Genomic DNA, 19,331 nt, shown 5'->3' with positions numbered 1-19,331 from the left:
TAATAACTGATGGTAGATACAAATAATTTTAAATTACTGACTGCATTGAAAAATATTAATTAATTAACTAGGTACACAAATGATTGTAGTGACATAAATAAAATTAATTGTTTTATAATCATATTCATATTCATACATAAATAAAACAATTTTATATTTTAAGATTAGCCTATTATAGTATTATCCTATAATTAATATTATAATATTATCCTAGATGAATATCTACGGAAAGTCAAAAGATATGCTTAATAATAGCAAACAACACTCAATAGTAATACATTATTGTTAAATAATAAATATATTCTCCGAGAAAGTTTAATGGTTAAAAGAACGCTACACAACAATTTGTTGTCTTCGTCTTACGAGCGCATAACAAATGTAAAATCAGCAAATTTACGCCTAGAATATCACATTTAGCTCCATTAGTTAAAAAATTAGAGTGAAATAAAAAATTATGAAACTTAATGTTAAGAAGATTATCTATGTGGGTTTTATACGTTAGTTCAATTTTGTAGCAAGTTATGCATTTATGAAAAACGAAAATTAAAAATGCTCATAACTCACTTAAAAACTAAGTTATCGTAAAAAACCCACATACGAACACAGATAAAGTTCTTTGCCAAGCGTAAATTTGCTATGTTACACACTTGTAAGACGGGACAATAGATATGCGTGTAGTGTCCTTTTAACGTATGACAACCATTGCTCACCCTATGAAGCTAACTATTGACTAGAAATTCAAGAATTTCCAATTTAATATTTTAAAAACATTAACATATTAGAATACCAATAAATAATTAAATTATAAAATTATAATTTTTTGAAAGTACTTAGTGTCAGTAGCAAAAAAATCAAAATCATTAAATGTTCAATTGTATGATTGAGCAAACCGAAATTAATTTAATAATTAAGTAAATACAATTTGAAAAATCAAAAATAATTATCAATATCATTGATGGTTTGCTTAACTATTAATTATTCCGGGCCATGTAGCTCTAAAAAACAAAAATAATAATATAAAAAACATGTAAAATAAAAGGAACAAAAAAATCTGTATAATTTACTAACCTCAGAAGCCATACTTTGCAACAAATCAGACGTTTCACTTCCAGTCTGTTCTACCATTTTGTACAAAAATCCGTCTTTATTTTTCAGCAAGTTATAAGGGTGGTCGAATTCGACCATTGTCCCAGCGTCCATAACAAGCACCCTGTCAGAATCCATAACTGTGTTCAAACGGTGAGCAATCGTTAACACTGTACACGATCGAAATTTATTTCTAATCGTATTTTGAATCAGCGCATCGGTCCTGAAAATAAAAATTAAAAGCATTCAGTTTTAAGAGTATAATGAGGACATTAATGAAATCGATTTTATATGATTCGTATCAATAGTTACTGTGAATCGACATTAGCAGTAGCTTCGTCCAGAACGAGGATCTTATTTCTACGCACAATAGCTCTAGCCAAACACACTAATTGCCTTTGACCAACGCTAAAATTAGATCCGCCTTCAGACATCTTTGAGTTCAGACCATCGGGCAAATCCTCTACGACAGTTTTAAGTTCCACCTTAAACAGTAATAAATCAACAAAACCTTACTCGTGAAACTTTTTTGACTATTTCATAATGTATTAATTATGTTATGATTAAAAAAACAAAGTGTAATTGGAAATTATACTTCTTCTAAAGCATTCCAAAGCGTATGATCTGGGTATTCGTCAAAAGGATCTAGATTTTTTCGCATTGATCCCGAAAACAAAACTGGTTCTTGAGGAATTATTGAAATTTTGGAACGTAAATCGTGTAATCCTAATTCGTGTATTTCTATGCCATCGATGGTGATATTTCCCTCATTGATAGCAAGTCTAAATAACGCCCCTATCAACGACGATTTACCTGCACCAGTTCGACCAACAATTCCTATCTAAATTAAAAGAATATATTATCATTGTATCAAAATTCAAATCTAATAAAAATAATAGTAATTAGTAGTAAATATTGGTCATTATTACTTTTGCCATTTCCTGAATTTGAATATTGAGATTTTTCAAAACATGCTCTGCATCTAAACTATAACGTAGATAAAAATGTTCAAACACAATTTGACCTTTATCTGGCCATTCTTTAGGTGGCTTTTTATCTAAAGCAGAAACAAAAATTTGAATAAAAGTATACCTTAAAATGGTGAATAGTATTCATTAAATAGTGTATATCAAAGGGATTAATTTTAAACTGTGCATTGAGGCTCTTAGAGCTATAACAAGAACTTGTGAAGGGAATCACGTCGAAGCACCGAAAAACATTATTATAATTTAGGTCTCTGGTCTTGTATAGGTAATCATTATACATATTATTTGTAATCATTATGGAAAGTTAACGAATCACACCACGCAACCTTATGAAGTTTTATTTCAATTACTAAAGTCACCATCATTTTCACAGATGTTGATTCTATTCTATGCGTATGTTGTTTAAATGTTATCATAATAATTCGGGAGCCATCAACATATTGTGAACACTCGACAGGATAAAAATGTTTAGTACCTCTGCCTATATAGGTGTACATCAATGTCAGTACGGACCATAACCTTGATAAAATAAGCATGATGAATAAGCATAAGATTCGATAAGATTTTGATAATATAGACCCATTACTTTTTAAGTTTATTAATCTGAAGACAAAAAGTATATCTTAATTATTTTCAAAATTATTTACCTACGTCTTTTTAATTATTGAACCATACAATATGCACAGCGTAATGCTACCTCAACATTTACATAATATTAAACCTAACTCAAAATTGGTTTTTTTATTTTTACGTTATACTTGTACTTATTTTAATTTCATATTAAAGTTTAAAAGCTGTGGATACAAAATTGAATTTTCAATATGATAAGTATAAAATCAAAATATTGTGTTGGATCTTAACATTTAATATTTATTAGAAAGTTTCAAAATATTTATATTACAAATATATTATTACCTGGAGAAGATTCAAGAGAAGGTTCCTGTGGAACATTTGTATACTCAAGTACTCTCTCAACAGAGGTCATTTGATTATCTAATTCTGCTAATTGTCTTATTCCCCACTGGAGAGCACCCGTTAAACTGATTGCTTGAGTTATAACCAATCCAACATCTCCCCCAAAATAATCTAAAAATTAAGTAACATAATTCATAAAAATTAAAATAAATTTCAAAAGAATAAACTGTATATTACCATTGTTTACGACTAAGAAACTTAATGTTAAAATACATATATAAATGAAACATATCAAGTCCAACGAAAATCCGAATGCTTCACTTGATGTTATAAATAAATACCAAGTCGAGGAATGTAAATCCTAAACGTTATAAACGAATCATTAGCATTTTATTAAGGAGTAATATATTTTGTTTACTTGGTGTTCATCAAATTCTTTGCACAAAATGTCTTCGACTTCAAACGCTCGGATAGTAGTTAATCCTTGAAGCGACGCATTCAAATATCCATACACGGGACTACGGGCTGTGTTTTATTTTTGAAACATAAAATAATTCGTTGTTAAAAACACTACACGTTATACAATAATTAACTCAGTACTTACTAACACCTTCCAAACGTTTGATACTACGTGATGTTGATAAATAAAAATTAACAGTATAATAACACAATAATCCTATGATGAAAGTCGGTATTAGAAGATAATAGTTGATTAAACCAACAACTATAAGAGTTCCTATAAGTTGCAACGCTATCTGGAAAAACGATACAAATACAAAAATAAGTTTAGTACGCAGTATAAATTCATATGTTTTAATTGATTATTATAACGAGGAAACAACATGAATTTAATGTAAATACATGAACAAAATCCAACAAAGGCACTGGCAATATTTCATCAATAGCACCAATATCTTTAGTGAAGCGGTTAAGAATTCGACCTGAAAAAATAATATTGTCTTCCTATTAAATAATCAGTTCAATAACTATTTAAAAAACTCGTTACCCGATGAATTTGTGTTGAAGAAATGCATTGTTGCTCTTGTGATAGCGTTAAACATGTTGTTATGTAAATTCATAGAGGTACCCATTAGGAATGATACAAACATAGCACATCTTATAAAAATGACTACTAGCAGAGTCAAATTTATAATAGAGTACATTATAACACAAAACTGACGAGTTATTATCAAATGTGTATCGGAAAATAGGTAACTAATAAAATTAGTGATATTCGTTGATTTACTGTCTATTCTAGGAAAAACATGGTCCTCTAGATAAACCCTAAAATAATTAAACAAATAAATGTACCTATATATAATTATCGACATTGAATAAAATACAATTTAAATTACCAATAACTTATCCAATAATCTCCACCTGTAGCAAGCACTTGAGTGAATAAACATATGCATAATAAAAAAAATATTTTAAAAACATTCCCTCCAGCAGAAATATAAGACAAATAAACACTACGTGAAACTTTTCCGGAAGACCTAGCTTCAGCCACCTCAACGGGCGCTACTTGAGTCTCATTTAATTTATTCTCATCAATGGATGACGAAATACTTTTAAGAGACCCTTGTCGAGATAATTCTGAGAGCGGTTCCAAATCACTATTAGGTTCATTTTTATTATCGATTTCAGTATCGGCAGTTGTTTCATCCGACGGTTTAAGTAATTTTGTAAAGTCTAAGCCAGTAGATTGTAGTTCCTGATACGAACCCTCGGCTAATATATTTGCCTACAGAGAAATAAAAATAGAATATCATTCAATTTATAACAAAACATATTTTGTATTAAAACTGTTTACAAATGTAACTACTTACATTTTCCATCAAAACGATTTGATCAACACTCGATAAATATTGTATTTGGTGAGTAATTAGAATACAAGTTTTCTCTTTGAGATAACCTGTAAATTAAAGTTATTATGTCATCAAATGAGTAATCTAACGACAACTTAATAAGAATATGAAATACCTTTAATGCATTTTTCAAATAAATGTCTTCCAACTTGTGTGTCAACAGCTGATAGAGGATCGTCCAATAAATAAATATCAGCTTGTTTATATACAGCTCTAGAACCATCAAAATCATAAAATATTATTGAAACATAATCATATAAATCTAGTGTTTTACGTGCCTTGCTAGATTTACTCTCGCTCGTTGACCACCACTAAGAGAAACTCCTCTTTCTCCTACTAAAGATCTGTCACCATAAGGAAGTTGTTTAAAATCAGTGTTCAATGCGCACACTTTTATAACCTAATACATAACTCACGTGAAGTTTCTACTTATGAATACAAACAAATTATTTTATTTTTTAATTATTGTACTTGTTTGTAACGATTATGATCCATTGGCGAACCAAAAAGTATATTTTGTTGAATTGAACCGTTAAACAACCATGGTTCTTGAGATGCGTATGAAACGGTGCCACGCACTGAAATACTTCCATCGCAAAGTGGTAATTCTCTTAAAATTGACTGAATCAATGAACTCTGTATAAAAAATCATTTTTTATTATATTATTTTATTTACCATATAGCCAATTTATACTTTTCCAGCTCCTACGGGCCCGATGATTGCAACCAACCGCCCCGGTCTAACGGTTAAATTAATGTTATTTAATGAGTTATCGGGTTGATTGAGTACCCATTTAGCCGAGGCGTTTGAAACGACGATTCCAAAATTACCCAATCGGTCCATATCTTCTTGATTTCCAGTTGTATTTGCTGTATAATTTTCGCTATTTATGTTTGACATTTCTACGCCATTTGTCCATTTTTTATCAGATTTCAATAATAAAGGTTTGTAATACTTATCCTTTTCATCTTGTAGTAAAAATGACTTTTCGAACGAACGAAATAATTATTTATTATATATTAGTAAATATGTTTAGAATCTAAAGTAATTCTTTATTTTTTATACCTGAATACGTTTAATGGATATCAGCATCTCAGCTAGTGTTAGAACTCCTTGTGGGAAAAATACTGTCATTGTTGTCAATAGTATATTGTAGTACGTTATTATAACGAAAACCTATAGAAATAGGTACGTTTTATTTATATAACTAGGTAATATCTAATCATTGATTGTATTATGGTTTTCTTGGTAATACATAATCAGGCATGTTGTTAATAGTGCAAGGAGGAATTTAGCCTTCCCCAAAAATTTTCTTGCTCCCACCCCAGCCCTACAACTGAAAAATGTAATAACTTATTGAATGTCTCGTGTTATTATTATGCTAAATTTAATTGAATCAATTATCCCGAGTAATAACTGAAAATTTTGAAATAAACTGTGGCCAATATACTAAAAGTATCTGCTCCAGTTCACACAAAAGAGAAAACAATTCCTAGGCTACCATGTTGTTTATAATAGTTTTTTTTTTACCCGTATATTTACCTGTTTCGTGTTAATAGTATTTCCTAATAATACATATGATAAAATGCTAATAAACAATGCTAATCTAAAATGAAATATTCTGAATGATTGCATAAAAACCCTTATCCACGATGTTCCTCTGATCTGGTCGATCTCCATCCTGTAACAAAACAAATTCACATTTATGTAATTGTACAATGAATTATTAAATATATCCACATCCACACACTTTCTTGCATATTGTACAAGCAATGCAAAAGGTTTCTCCCATGTGTACATCTTAATCACTTGTATGCCTGATATTATTTCGTTCATTAGCCTCACTCTTTCGTCAGTCCTCGGGGCAGTTTTTGATCGATAGTCGGAGGTCATTTTTCCCAACCATCCTGAAAATAAAAATGTTCTGATTTGAAAGACATTATCATATTCCAGATAACAATTCTTTTAGTACCTAGGTACGTACCTTGTAATGGAACAAATGCGAGAAATAGTATTACTCCAATTATGGAAGACACTCCTATTTCTTGCCACAAAAAGTAGGTGACCAAAATAGTCTGCAGTGGTCCGATCCATAAAAATTGTATATATCTTAATGCAATATCGAATCGGTTTACGTCATTTGATATTAAATTTACTACTTGACCGACAGTAGTTTCAGACAGAGAAATTTTACTTAATGTTAATGCCTACATGTACATAAAATAAAATATCAGACATAGCTTCGTAAGTACAATTATGAATAATTTATTATAAATCATAAGAAACATTTGATACTCAGTAATAAAGAAAATTTTCTTAAGTTTTAAAATCAAACAGATATGTTGACATGAACATCAATGATATTTTTATATTTAGTTGTAGATATAATAATAAATAATACATAATTTATTGAACCTATAACTATTTATTTTTGGCAAGTGAATTTACCTTTTTATATATTGTTGAACAGCAAGCAACACGGATTTTCATCCCAAGGTGTATCATTTCCAATTGCGAATAATGATATAATATTATGTTAGCCAACATGCTTAATAACAGACCGAACGCATACATATATGCGTGTTTAGAGTCGATTACGTTGTACTCGTCGTGGTTGAAATATGCTAACAGTCTACCAATGAGTAAAGGTTGAGTCATTCTAAAAAAAAATCACTTTCATTAATCCTACTAATATATTATAAGCATTAAGCACTGATATATATTTTTTATATACATAGTCAATATTTTTAGACTTTTCCCAACAATTATTATTATAAGCAATGATTTATCATTGAATTATAATTTACTAATCCATTTAAGTGACTCAATGACAAGGTACATTTGGAATTGGACGCAATTAAAACAACATTTATGGAAAAGGCGTTAGACCTCATAATATCGTTCCTGTATTCACCTGTATAAATGTACCACATACTGACATACTTGAGTGAAAATGTTTTCTACTAAGGTTTTTGTGTTAGTATGAATAATAAATATTTTATATACAAGATTATTAATTTTATTAATTTATTATTTATAAATATAAATTTACATTAATAGGCACATTGTAAAATAACAATTGTAACGTTACAAAAAAAAAGAAATAGTGCACCGCGCGTACTATGTATCAAAATTCCACCGCACCACCGTCCGCACGCCGATCCACCTGTGTTCGCAATCACAGCATATAATATGTTATTAACTTAGTATATTGATTAATAAAAGTCTTGCCGGCCGCCCACAAATTCTCTCCACGACATCGACCGGTTCATGCCGTCCGGTCCGTTTTTTTTCTCGCTCTTTTCCTTCTGCTGTCAACGGATATACACCGGCATCACATTTTTCCCACCTATGCTTTGCTGTTCAAAAATATGGAGTAGCGGCCACCGACGTCTTCCTCGAAGATGTCCATGTTGCAGAACATGGTGGTTCAAAGGAGGGGTCTTTGGTCATTGGTCCTTTATCTCAAAGGAGGATGTGTAATCTAAATTATTTTTTTAAATGTTTCTGGTCGATACAAATGATGTACATTCTGTTATTTAAAAATTATACATGTATATTTTTCCTCATATATCGTCAACCGGTGACCGTCTAGTGGAGCCATTGAGGTCACAATATGAACTATATATACATATTATTATATTAATGTTGTTATAATTAATTATACAAATTTCAATTTTATATTTATGGTAAGTCGTCGTGTGGTAATAATTATATTCACTGTAGTATCAAACTTTTTGTTTATCCGAGTTTTACACCCTTTCAGCTTTTTCGGCACCAACTTAATATATTAATTACCAATTCGATTTTTCTTGAGTTTTATTTAGTATTATTAGCCGTTTCTCGTCTTTATATAACTTCTCTTCCAGAAAAAAAACACATAAATCCACGACGCTCCGGGCCTGTCGAGTCACGGATCGTGGTTGGCGACCTAGCCCCAAAGAAAAGTCGGTCAAATGACGTTGTACAAGAATTTTCCGTACAAAAATTTTCGAACGGTCACAAAATAATAAAATATATGCCTATATATGTATTGATTAGGTGACAAATTTAAATTTTATTAATGTTATTTGATTTACAAAATATTGAGAATAGCTAAATCTAAAGAACTTTATTCGAACTCATTAATGCAAAAAAAAAAACAATAGATAAAAAGTTTTGCTTACAATGAAACAATTGAAACAGATCGAATTAAAGAATATTTAATATATGTTTTTTACGATTTAATAAATTTATTTACCTTAACATTGTTTCAATGAACATTTGTATTATCCCATAGTACAAAAAACTTCCGCCAAACATTCGAACTAATACCCTTGATAAACTAGGTTCCCGGTTTGTATTTTTTGCATTGGCGATCTCGATTTTCCATCTCCTAGTATCAAAAAAATTTAAAAACATTTGTTAAGTTTAATTTAAAAAGGAATAAAATATTATAAATATACTTTTCGATTTCAAATCCTAATAATGATGACTTGTGATCGTTAAGTGGATCGTATAAATCAATGATCTCCAAATCTCTCTTTCGTCCCGTTTTTAAGAGGTTTAAAATCCAGCTGTATCATACAGAAATAAATATATTAGAAGTATTAAAATTTAAATAAATATTTATTTTTGAGCTATATGAATCTAGGTTTTACGACACTATTATTTAAAAAAGTAAAATAGGTGGATTAGTGAATATCGGCGCAATATTTGTTTTTTTTCTAAGGCTAGCTCAGATTCTAGATAAAATACTTTCACTTAAAATCAGTTTTATTGATATTTTTGAGTAATCTTAGAATAAAATCACATAGAACTAAAATTATGGAGGATAATATATTTTTTTAAATATGACATAATATTGGTTTTATATTTTGTTACTATTTGACTTTATATTTAACTTTTAATTTTAATTTAAGATATGTATGAACTGAGACAATAACAAACATAATAGACAAATCGATTTATATTTTTCGCGATTTATTCCCTGAAAAATTATTATTTTTTATTGTTTTTTGAATTTGTGATTTCAATCTAAAATAACTCAAAAATTTGAAAATATAATTCTAAGTAAATACACTATTTTCTATGTTGCGCGAGTGTGCTAGAGAGAAAAAACAAACGAACAGAAAACCGTTATTTTTTGGGCAACACTCTGTTTGCGCAAAAATCACATTTTACTTTTTATCCATGACTTTTTATCATTTTGTCCAAATATTTCAAAACTACTTTACCTTTTCACCCAAGAATTTTCCTAATACACACTTTGGGAAACACTCAATTAAAATTATTTATGTCCTTTATGTGTCTACGCTGGTTAGTTGAATATTATATTTTATTATGATAATAACTCCATGAAATTATTTGAAAATCTAGTACTTTTATAAAGTCAATAATGTTTAGCCATCGAGATATTTTTAAATCTAGATGAAGTAACGAATTGTTTTGTTAAAGGCCCTACTATCTGACTATTCAATAAACGACAAATTATCAAATTACTATGACTATCTAATCGGTACTTAAGTCTCAGAAGCTGAAGGTTGTTTAGTTCCACCAAGGCATTCTTTTTTAACAAAAGTATTTATCATATTTCTCTCTCAATTACGCCTGATTAAATGTTATAAGTGAAATTCAAACTTAGAACTGTATTGAATTGAATAGTATTCATTACGAACTTGCCCCAAAGATGAAAAAAATCATTGACCGATAACGAAAAATACAATTTAAAACAGAAACAATCGGTATAATTTTATTAAATCAATGGCATTTAATTGTTATAAATTATAAATTTGATAACTTTATTTTGACGGTTTATATTTTAGATTCTGAGCGGAGCGATGAATGTATTGATTTTACCATGATGTGTGTTTTTTTTTTTTTTTTTTTTGTGTCTGTCATCACGTTTTGGGGCAGTAAAAATGCTTCGATTTTTGACTTCAGTACCTCGTTCGATCAGAAAGTGAATCTAGTTGGTACTTTGGGGGGTCTAAAGTGAAAAATTCTTAATACTTTTCTAAATAATCGAGAAAAACAAACTAAAAATTAAGGGAAAAACGGGAAATTTTACGCACACTAATTTTTCGACAAAATCGATTTTGGTTTTTGATGTAACTTTAAAACAAATGACCATAGATACATGAAATTTTCACCTAATGTTTATATAAGTATATTCTATCCACCGTGCAATTTTCAAAAAATTTCGACTTAAGTTGAACTATTCATAGGCATTTGAAATTTTCGATCATTATTAGTTTTTTTTTAATTAATATCGATAAAAATTTATTTGTTTGGCAGAAAAGCTTGAAAATTTAATACAAGGCTCTTAACATATTGTTACAATAGCAGTTGAAAAATAAAATAAATTCATCGTCACAATTTTTTTTTATAAGCATTCAAAGTTTGAATTTTGACAAAATACTTAAAAATCACGAAAATTCACAAATTATTTTAAGCTAGAAATTCATAAAAAATTTTCTTTTCAAATCTAAGATTTAAAAATTTAATACAAGATTCCTTACAAGTTTTTCAATCTTTATCACAAATAAAAATTCCACCTGAAATTCAAATTAAATTTTTATGAGCATTTGAAATTTAAATTTTTACAACATTGGATTTTCACTTTTAGCGATTTCCTTATTTTGGTGTAACTCTAAAACAAATTACCGAAGATACTTGAAATTTTGACTGAATGTTTATATAGGCGTTTTATATATTTGATAAAATTTTAAAAATATTTAGATTTGTTTTGAGCTGTTTACTGACATTTTAATTTTTCAACTTTATTAGTTTTTTTTTAATTAATATCGATAAAAATTTATTTTTTCGGTAGAAAAGCTTGAAAATTTAATACAAGGCTTCTAACACATTGTAACAATAGAAGTTAAAAAATATTAAAAATTCGTAGGCACAATTTTTTTTTATAAGCAGTTAAAGTTCAAATTTTGACTAAATACGTAAAAATTACGGCAATGTTCAAATTATCTTAGATAGAAATTCATAAAAGTTTTTCTTTTTAATTCTAAGATTTGAAAATTTAATACAAGGCTCCTAACATATTTTTACAATAGAAGTTGAAAAATAAAAGAAATACATAGTCACAATTTTTTTTTATAAGCATTCAAAGTTTGAATTTTTACAACATATTATGTAAAAATCACGAAAATTCGTAAATTATTTTATGCTAGAAATTCATAAAATATTTTCCTTTTATATCTAAGATTTAAAAATTTAATACAAGGCTCATTATATATTTTTACAATAGCAATTGAAAAATAAAATAAATATATAGTCACAATTTTTTTTTATAAGCATTTAAAGTTCAAATTTTGACAAAATACGTAAAAATTACGGCAATATTCAAATTATCTTAGATAGAAATTCATAAAAGTTTTCCTTTTTATATCTAAGATTTGAAAATTTAATACAAGGCTCATAATATATTTTTACAATAGAAATTGAAAAAGAAAAGAAATGCGTAGTCACAATTTTTTTTTTACAAGCATTCTAAGTTTGAATTTTGACTACATATGTAAAAACCACGAAAATTCGCAAATTATTTCAAACTAGAAATTCATAAAAATTTTTCTTTTTAAAACTTAGATTTGAAAATTTTTAATAATATATCCTAGACAGATAAACCGTCTTCGCTCAGAATCGTTTTTCGTATACAATGATATAATATCATTGGATTCAAATTTAATTCCATCCATTACAGTAACCCACTTTTAACCTACTGTACAGCAGAGCGACATACACGACTTACCCGCTTTTTTTTTTTTTAATTTATAATATTCTTTTAACACAAATCCATTCTCGAATTTATAACATAAACAATTTTTTAACGACGTTATTGTAATATATGTTATAAAAAATACTTCAACAATAATACTAAAGTGTTTCCCAAAGTGTGTATTAAATTAAAAATTGTTAAAATATTCTTGGGCCAAAAAGAAAAGTAGTTTTAATATATTTTGGTAAAAAGTGACATGGGCAAAAAGCGAAAGGTAATTTATTTTTGAGCGAAAATAACTTTCGATTCTTATAGTTAGAATATTATATATTCTAAGATAACCATATTTAAAACTAATAAGTACCTAAATGTAAGAATTTCGAAAATATTTGATTTGTGTCGTGGATTCGGTAGCTGTTTTTTTTTATTATCCGCCGCGTCCATTTTGAACCTAAAATATTATTTAAAAACAATTTGGTTAGATAATGCAATATGGAATATCACAGACAGAAATGTAATCTATATCAAAATATTATTATAACATTAGTATACCAATATTATAGTAATATTATCATTACATAGGTTAGGTATAAATTGCTGTCTAGGACTATAAACAAAGGAAAAAAGTTTCGAAAATACATCAGTATAAAAACAATAACAGATTCTAAGATAATTTACTAATTTATTTATACAAAAATGATTTTAATAAAATATATTGAGCGTTTTATAATAAAACTATAGCCCTCCGTGCTAGTTCTATATTAAAATTAAAGAAAAATCTGGTTATTAGTATCAGTATACTTCACGATTATAAAGAACAGGTTAAGCGACGAGTGCAGCTGGATCGTCGGTCAGAACTCGTTACAGCGTAGTTCCATTAACTGCCGAGCGCTGCTAGTCAGACTTGTCAGATTTTCATTATTTGATATTGCGTGTGTCGTGTATGACCTATCGGCTATCACTTTATCATGATTTGGAAACAATTTCACTTAAGAGGACGCCACACCCGCATATGTTGTCTTCGTCGTACAAGTGCGTAGCGTAGCAAATTTTACGCTCAGCAGATCACGTTTAAAATTTAGAGTGAATTGACCTATTATAAAAATTAAAGGCAAGATTATTACCGAGTGCATCTCATAGGCTTTTTATTATATTTTAATTTTAAAGCGAGTAATGAGTATTTTAAAATTGTAAATAATTTTTATATCTAAAAATACTCATAACTCGGTTTAAAATTAAAATATAATAAAAAGCCTATGAGATGCACTCGGTAATAATCTTGCCTTTAATTTTTATAATAGGTCAATTCACTCTAAATTTTAAAATAATGGAGATAAACGTGATCTGCTGAGCGTAAAATTTGGTATGCTACGCACTTGTACGACGGAGACAACACATGCGGATTTGGCGTCCTCTTAAGTTAAAGTATAATATATTTTTTTAGGAACTTAATTATTTTAATGAGTGTATGCATAAATGCGGATAATCGAGAATTTTAGGTGATTACGTATTTGTAACTAATGATTTGCTAACATTTTTTTGCAATCTACATTTAAAAAATTTCAACTTCCTTAATTTTCAAAGAAAAAAGTTTTGAAATATCATAATAATATGTTCTATAACTTCTATTGCAGTACAATTATACCATAATTAGTATCATATACTATTTGTTTGTATTCTTATTTGTTTTATTTGAATAATCTGTCTAGAAAAATAACAAATACCAATGAAGTACAGAGGTGGCAAAAACTTTTTTTTCCTATACAGTAATTTCCTTAAATTAGTCACTACACCAATTTTTTTACACATTGTAAACACAGGTATGACTATACAAGTATAAATTATAAACTAGTATAGTTATCTAGGTCTTGGAGACTGGAGTTCACTGAAAATATAAAAATTTGTTATACATACCACAATTTTATTGGAGCCAGTACCTGACTCCCACATTTTTATAATTTGATCGATCCTCAGTAAAATGTTTTTCACAGACAACTGTTCTATCATTAACAACTAAGTTTTCCCGTGGTAGTTTACATAATAATAATTAATATGTAAAATGTAAATCTAAAATCGTGATGGGCTAACATAATAATAAGTAATAACCAAAAGGTAATAATGTAATATGGAATAATGAAAATCTGACAGGTCTGACTAACAGTGCTCGGCAGCTAATGGAACTACGCCGTAACGAGTTGTGACCGGGCAGCTGTGTACAAATCGTATTACCGATGACTAACCTGTTCTTTATAATCGTGGTATGCGTTACGTTTACAGCATAACTAGTCGAAATAATGCTTCAATTTCAAACTTTGGGGGTGTTTTCCGATGTAAAAGTGTAGATCCTTGGTGCCTATACAGGTAAAAAGTTAACATTTTCCAACAATTTTCAAAAAAATCGAGAAAAACAAAAAAAAAAATGACAGAAAAACGGGAATTTTTACGCAAAACCAGTTTTCGACCAAATCGGTTTTTTATATGGTTGTAACTCAAAAACTAATCAATATAAATACTTGAAAGTTTCACCAAATGTTTATGTTAGTGTTATATATACAGTTTAATTTTCACAAATTTTTGAGATATTTATAGACCACTGAAATTTTCAATTTTTTTTGAAGTGCCGGTAAAAAAATGTTGGACGACCAAAAAAACTTGAAAATTTAATACAAGGTTCTTTATGAGTTGTTATTGTAGCTAAAAAAAAATTAAAAATCGTAAGTCACAATTTTTTTATAAGCGTTTATAGTTTAAATTTTTAGGAAATCTGTCCAAAACGCGAAAATTTTAAGTTGAAAAATCATGAAATTTTTTATGTTTATAACTAAGGATTAAAAATACAACACTAAGTTTTCTATTAGTTTTACTTCAAGTAGCTATAGAGAAAACTTGAAACATCGTTATAGAAAAAATTTTAAGTGCGTTTGAATTTTAAATTTTTACGAAATAGAGTAACGATAACGATTTATCCTCAAACGATTTTAAATATTAGTAATTATTCAAAAAGTATAAGTCGTAGATACTTGAAAATTTCACAAAGAATTTTCTTTACATGATTTAATTTTCAAAATATTTTGACTTTTTTTGAGATATTTATAGACAACTGACATTTTAAATTTTTCTGAAAATTTTCTTTTGAAGTGTCGATATAATATTTTTAGCTCTATCAAAATACTTGAAAATGTAATACAACGTTCCTCATAAGTTATTCTTATAGTAATTAAAAAATTATAAAAATACATTGGCACATTTTTTTTTATTAGCATTTGAAGTTCAAATATTGACTTAATACGTAAAAATTACGGCAATTTGAAAATTATTTTAGATAGAAATTCATAAAAGTTTTTCTTTTTTAATCTAAGATTTGAAAATTTTATACAAGGCTCCTATCATATTTTTACAAAAGCAGTTGAAAAATAAAAGAAATATGTATGAATAATTTTTTTTTTTAAAGCATTCAAAGCTTGAATTTTGACAAAATACATAAGAATCACGAAAATTCGCAAATTATTTTAAACTAGAAATTCATAAAGTATTTTCCTTTTATATCTAAGATTTGAAAAATTAATACAAGGCTACTAACATATTTTTACAATAGCAGTTGAAAAATAAGAGAAATATATAGTCACAAATTTTTTTTATAAGCATTCAAAGTTTGAGTTTTGCCAACATATTATGTAAAAATCACGAAAATACAGAAATTATTTTAAGCTAGAAATTCATAAAAAATTTTCTTTTTATATCTAAGATTTGAAAATTTAATACAAGGCTCATAATATATTTTTACAATAAAAATTGAAAAATAAAAGAAATGCGTAGTCACAATTTTTTTTTTACATGCATTCAAATTTTAATTTTGACAACATACGTAAAAATCACGAAAATTCGCAAATTATTTTGAGCTAGGAATTCATAAAAAAATTTCTTTTTAAATCTAAGATTTAAAAATTTTTAATAATCTATAATATATCCTAGACAGATAAACCGTCTACGTTCAGAATCGTTTTTCGTATACATTGATACCTATCATTGCATTCAAATTTAACCTACCTTAGTCAGAAGTCCACCCCACCCCCAATGTACAGCAGAGCGATACCCACTTACCCATTTTTTTAATTTAAATCGCGCCATTGAGTAAAGCAAAATATTTTAAGGTCTTGAAAAGGAACGCATGTAATATCACAACATTCACAACATACCTAGTCAAAACAATAAAGTACTAGTATCCCATGGCAGTTCATTTATTTTACAAGAATCACTTAATCTCATTTTATTTTTATTAGGAATTTTATTTTCATGTACCTTTTAAATATTCTTGTTGATATCTCTATTTTTTTAAATTATCATTTAAGCAACACAAAAGTATGTTTGTCAGTAACTCCTTAAGTCTTTCTGAAATTATGACATACCTACCTACTTGGTAGTTGCATGTAATAATCCGTTAAGTGTTATTGATTTCTGGTCCTACTAAGTACCTATACTGGGTACTATTTGACTTTTATAAGAACTTTTAAACTAATTTAATAACTACTTTAATAGGTCAAAATGTGTACACAATAGATTTTTACTACCTAACAGAATCTGTTAGGTACCTATATTAATACCTCCTATTGCCTATTGGCAAGGACGGATTGGGCCATCGGGAATTAACACGTTGATGGGACCGTTGCGTGCACCACCGAACACAATGACTGTAGTCTTTTCAAACTATAACAGCAAGTAAGTAAAGACGGTTTTTGTGTTATTGGTATCTCGTAATAGATGTGACGATTAGGGTAATTTTCTTAAGTTTTAGTGTGGTTTTTTTAACAATTGGGAGTAAAAATACAAGTTAGTTATTTGTCATTCTCATTACTCTCTTTTTATATTTTCTACTAATCGAATGATTTCATTTTACCTAGTATTATGTACGAACAAAAAAATACTTTAATCAAAATTTTCAATTGTTTAATGGATTAAAATCAGTTACCTAACCAAAAACCACCTATGTTTATAAATTTTAATTTTTAATTTTTAATTTTTAAATTGATAATTAATTTTTTTAACTTAAATATGAATTGTTACCTGTTACGTATTTATAGATCATTAACAAAATATACAATCTTTTGCTTTTTTATATCATGGATACATTTCTATAGATTTATTAAGGATATATTAATCAAAAAATCCTCCTCTATGAATAGTAAAATCTAAAATACATATTTATTATTTTTATTGTTAAAGGTTAGTTTTATTACTTTAAGTTTTCATGAATAAAATATTAGTCATTTAATTCTATACTTATATAGTTACATATGAACATAATATGTATTATGTATATTATAATTGTATTATAACTATTGTCTATTGCTATTACTTATTAGTTTATTACTAATAAGTTATAATACTGCAGCTATTACAACTGGTGAGATGTTATAAGATCTAAGTAAATTGTTATTTTTTGTATTATTGTAGTATTTTTCAAATAGTACAAACATATTTTATATTTAAAGCAGGTCAAGGGATATTGGCTATTAGTTATTATTATATAAATATTGAACATAATATACATATTATAATGTATAAACTAATTATGACAAAACGTCGTTCACGTTATCCCTACTTTCAACACATTTTTCATTTAAATTGTTTTTATGCAGAGGAAAAGTCCTGGACTCCTTGGTACTAGATTTTGGTATATTTTTTTATTGTATGAATATCAAAACCAATAAATACATTTTTACGAAAAACATTTTTTACATTTTTTTGATAACTTTCTAAATTCTAAGTTTTAATTTTTAATCTTATAGATTCTGATCGGAGCGATAAATATATTATATAATGATTATATAAAATCAAATTTTAGTGAAATTAGATATGTAAACAAAGAAAAATGATTTTAGTTATAATTTAAAAATACTATTCGTGGCTATTTGAAACTTTTGAAGTACAGATGATTGTCGCTAATCCGAATAATTTATATTTTGTATTTTAGCACTCATGCATAATGTATACGTATATACTCACACATAAATATTTTATAACAATGTCGATTGTAAAGCATAATTGTAGGTACATGCATCATATATGTGATACCTCTACAAAATATTCGGGAATACCCATTATTGTTTCGATTACATACTATGATATTTTTCCATAGTAAAATTACTAAAAAAATTTCATTTATAAGATTTATATTGAAGTGGTTCCTACATTTTCTATCAATGATTTCAAAAATTTAGTTGTTAGTATTTGTTGTAAATTATTTTACTTTTCTCAATCGACATTCGTATAGTAAATTCTTAATTTTTTGATCGACTGACAATTTATTTAATATACTCTGAATAGAACGTATATAAATTAAAAACAAATTAAATAAAAATTATTAAAAAACACAGATTATACGTACCAAATGAAATAAATTTATAAAAATGATGTATGATTTATGCAGATTTGAATGGTACACAGGTAAACTATTTGTATACAAATTACAATACATTTATTATAACATATAACAAAATGACTCCTAACATTAAAAACATTGTTACCTTGAAGGCAAACATAACATAACTATTAAAATATATAATTTAAAACAATTTTAATCGATACAATTTTTGATATTTGAACTACAAGTAAAATATTTAGTTAAAAGTCACAGTCAAAAATATTGTTACACTAGATAATAAAAATAACTAAATAATTTGTGTAGTATTTAATTTTAAATTAAGCACCTGTTGTGAATAAAAATGGTAGAATATAATACCAACAAGTACCTATACCTAGCTATA

At 27.4% G+C, this 19,331-nt stretch overlaps 1 protein-coding gene across 1 annotated transcript; it reads right to left on the bottom strand.

Annotated features, from left to right (window-relative positions):
• Positions 1-101: 101 nt before the first annotated feature.
• On the bottom strand, positions 102-19,207 carry LOC107172710 (putative multidrug resistance-associated protein lethal(2)03659). The gene is made up of 26 exons (XM_089221790.1): positions 18,953-19,207; positions 12,932-13,018; positions 9,302-9,412; positions 9,097-9,231; positions 7,305-7,515; positions 6,841-7,063; positions 6,607-6,763; positions 6,399-6,537; positions 5,922-6,032; positions 5,550-5,840; positions 5,327-5,491; positions 5,134-5,255; positions 4,971-5,068; positions 4,817-4,902; positions 4,343-4,731; positions 3,994-4,271; positions 3,849-3,928; positions 3,592-3,742; positions 3,406-3,512; positions 3,225-3,348; positions 2,988-3,158; positions 2,016-2,143; positions 1,682-1,927; positions 1,399-1,571; positions 1,069-1,309; positions 102-995 (listed from the first exon to the last, which is right to left on the bottom strand). Exons 2-26 carry the CDS (start codon positions 13,009-13,011, stop codon positions 972-974), a joined length of 4,041 nt encoding a protein of 1,346 aa, XP_089077916.1. The 5' UTR covers positions 13,012-13,018; positions 18,953-19,207; the 3' UTR covers positions 102-971.
• Positions 19,208-19,331: the final 124 nt, after the last annotated feature.

The sequence above is a fragment of the Diuraphis noxia genome, unplaced genomic scaffold, assembly GCF_037042655.1.
Source record: "Diuraphis noxia isolate RWA-SAM2 unplaced genomic scaffold, SU_Dnox_SAM2 contig0003, whole genome shotgun sequence".
NCBI lineage: Eukaryota > Metazoa > Arthropoda > Insecta > Hemiptera > Aphididae > Diuraphis > Diuraphis noxia.
Note: the sequence above shows the minus strand (reverse complement) of the source record. Positions and strands in the feature narration are given on the sequence as shown.

What these genes read in the sequence shown, in the direction of transcription:
- LOC107172710 (XM_089221790.1), bottom strand. Translation starts at nt 13,011, where the DNA reads ATGGACGCGGCGGATAATAAAAAAAAACAGCTACCGAATCCACGACAC. An exon ending in TATCCATTAAACGTATTCAG is followed by an intron (nt 5,841 to 5,921) that starts GTATAAAAAATA and finishes TCGTTCGAAAAG; the next exon opens with TCATTTTTACTACAAGATGA. An exon ending in AAATTCAGGAAATGGCAAAA is followed by an intron (nt 1,928 to 2,015) that starts GTAATAATGACC and finishes CTTTTAATTTAG; the next exon opens with ATAGGAATTGTTGGTCGAAC.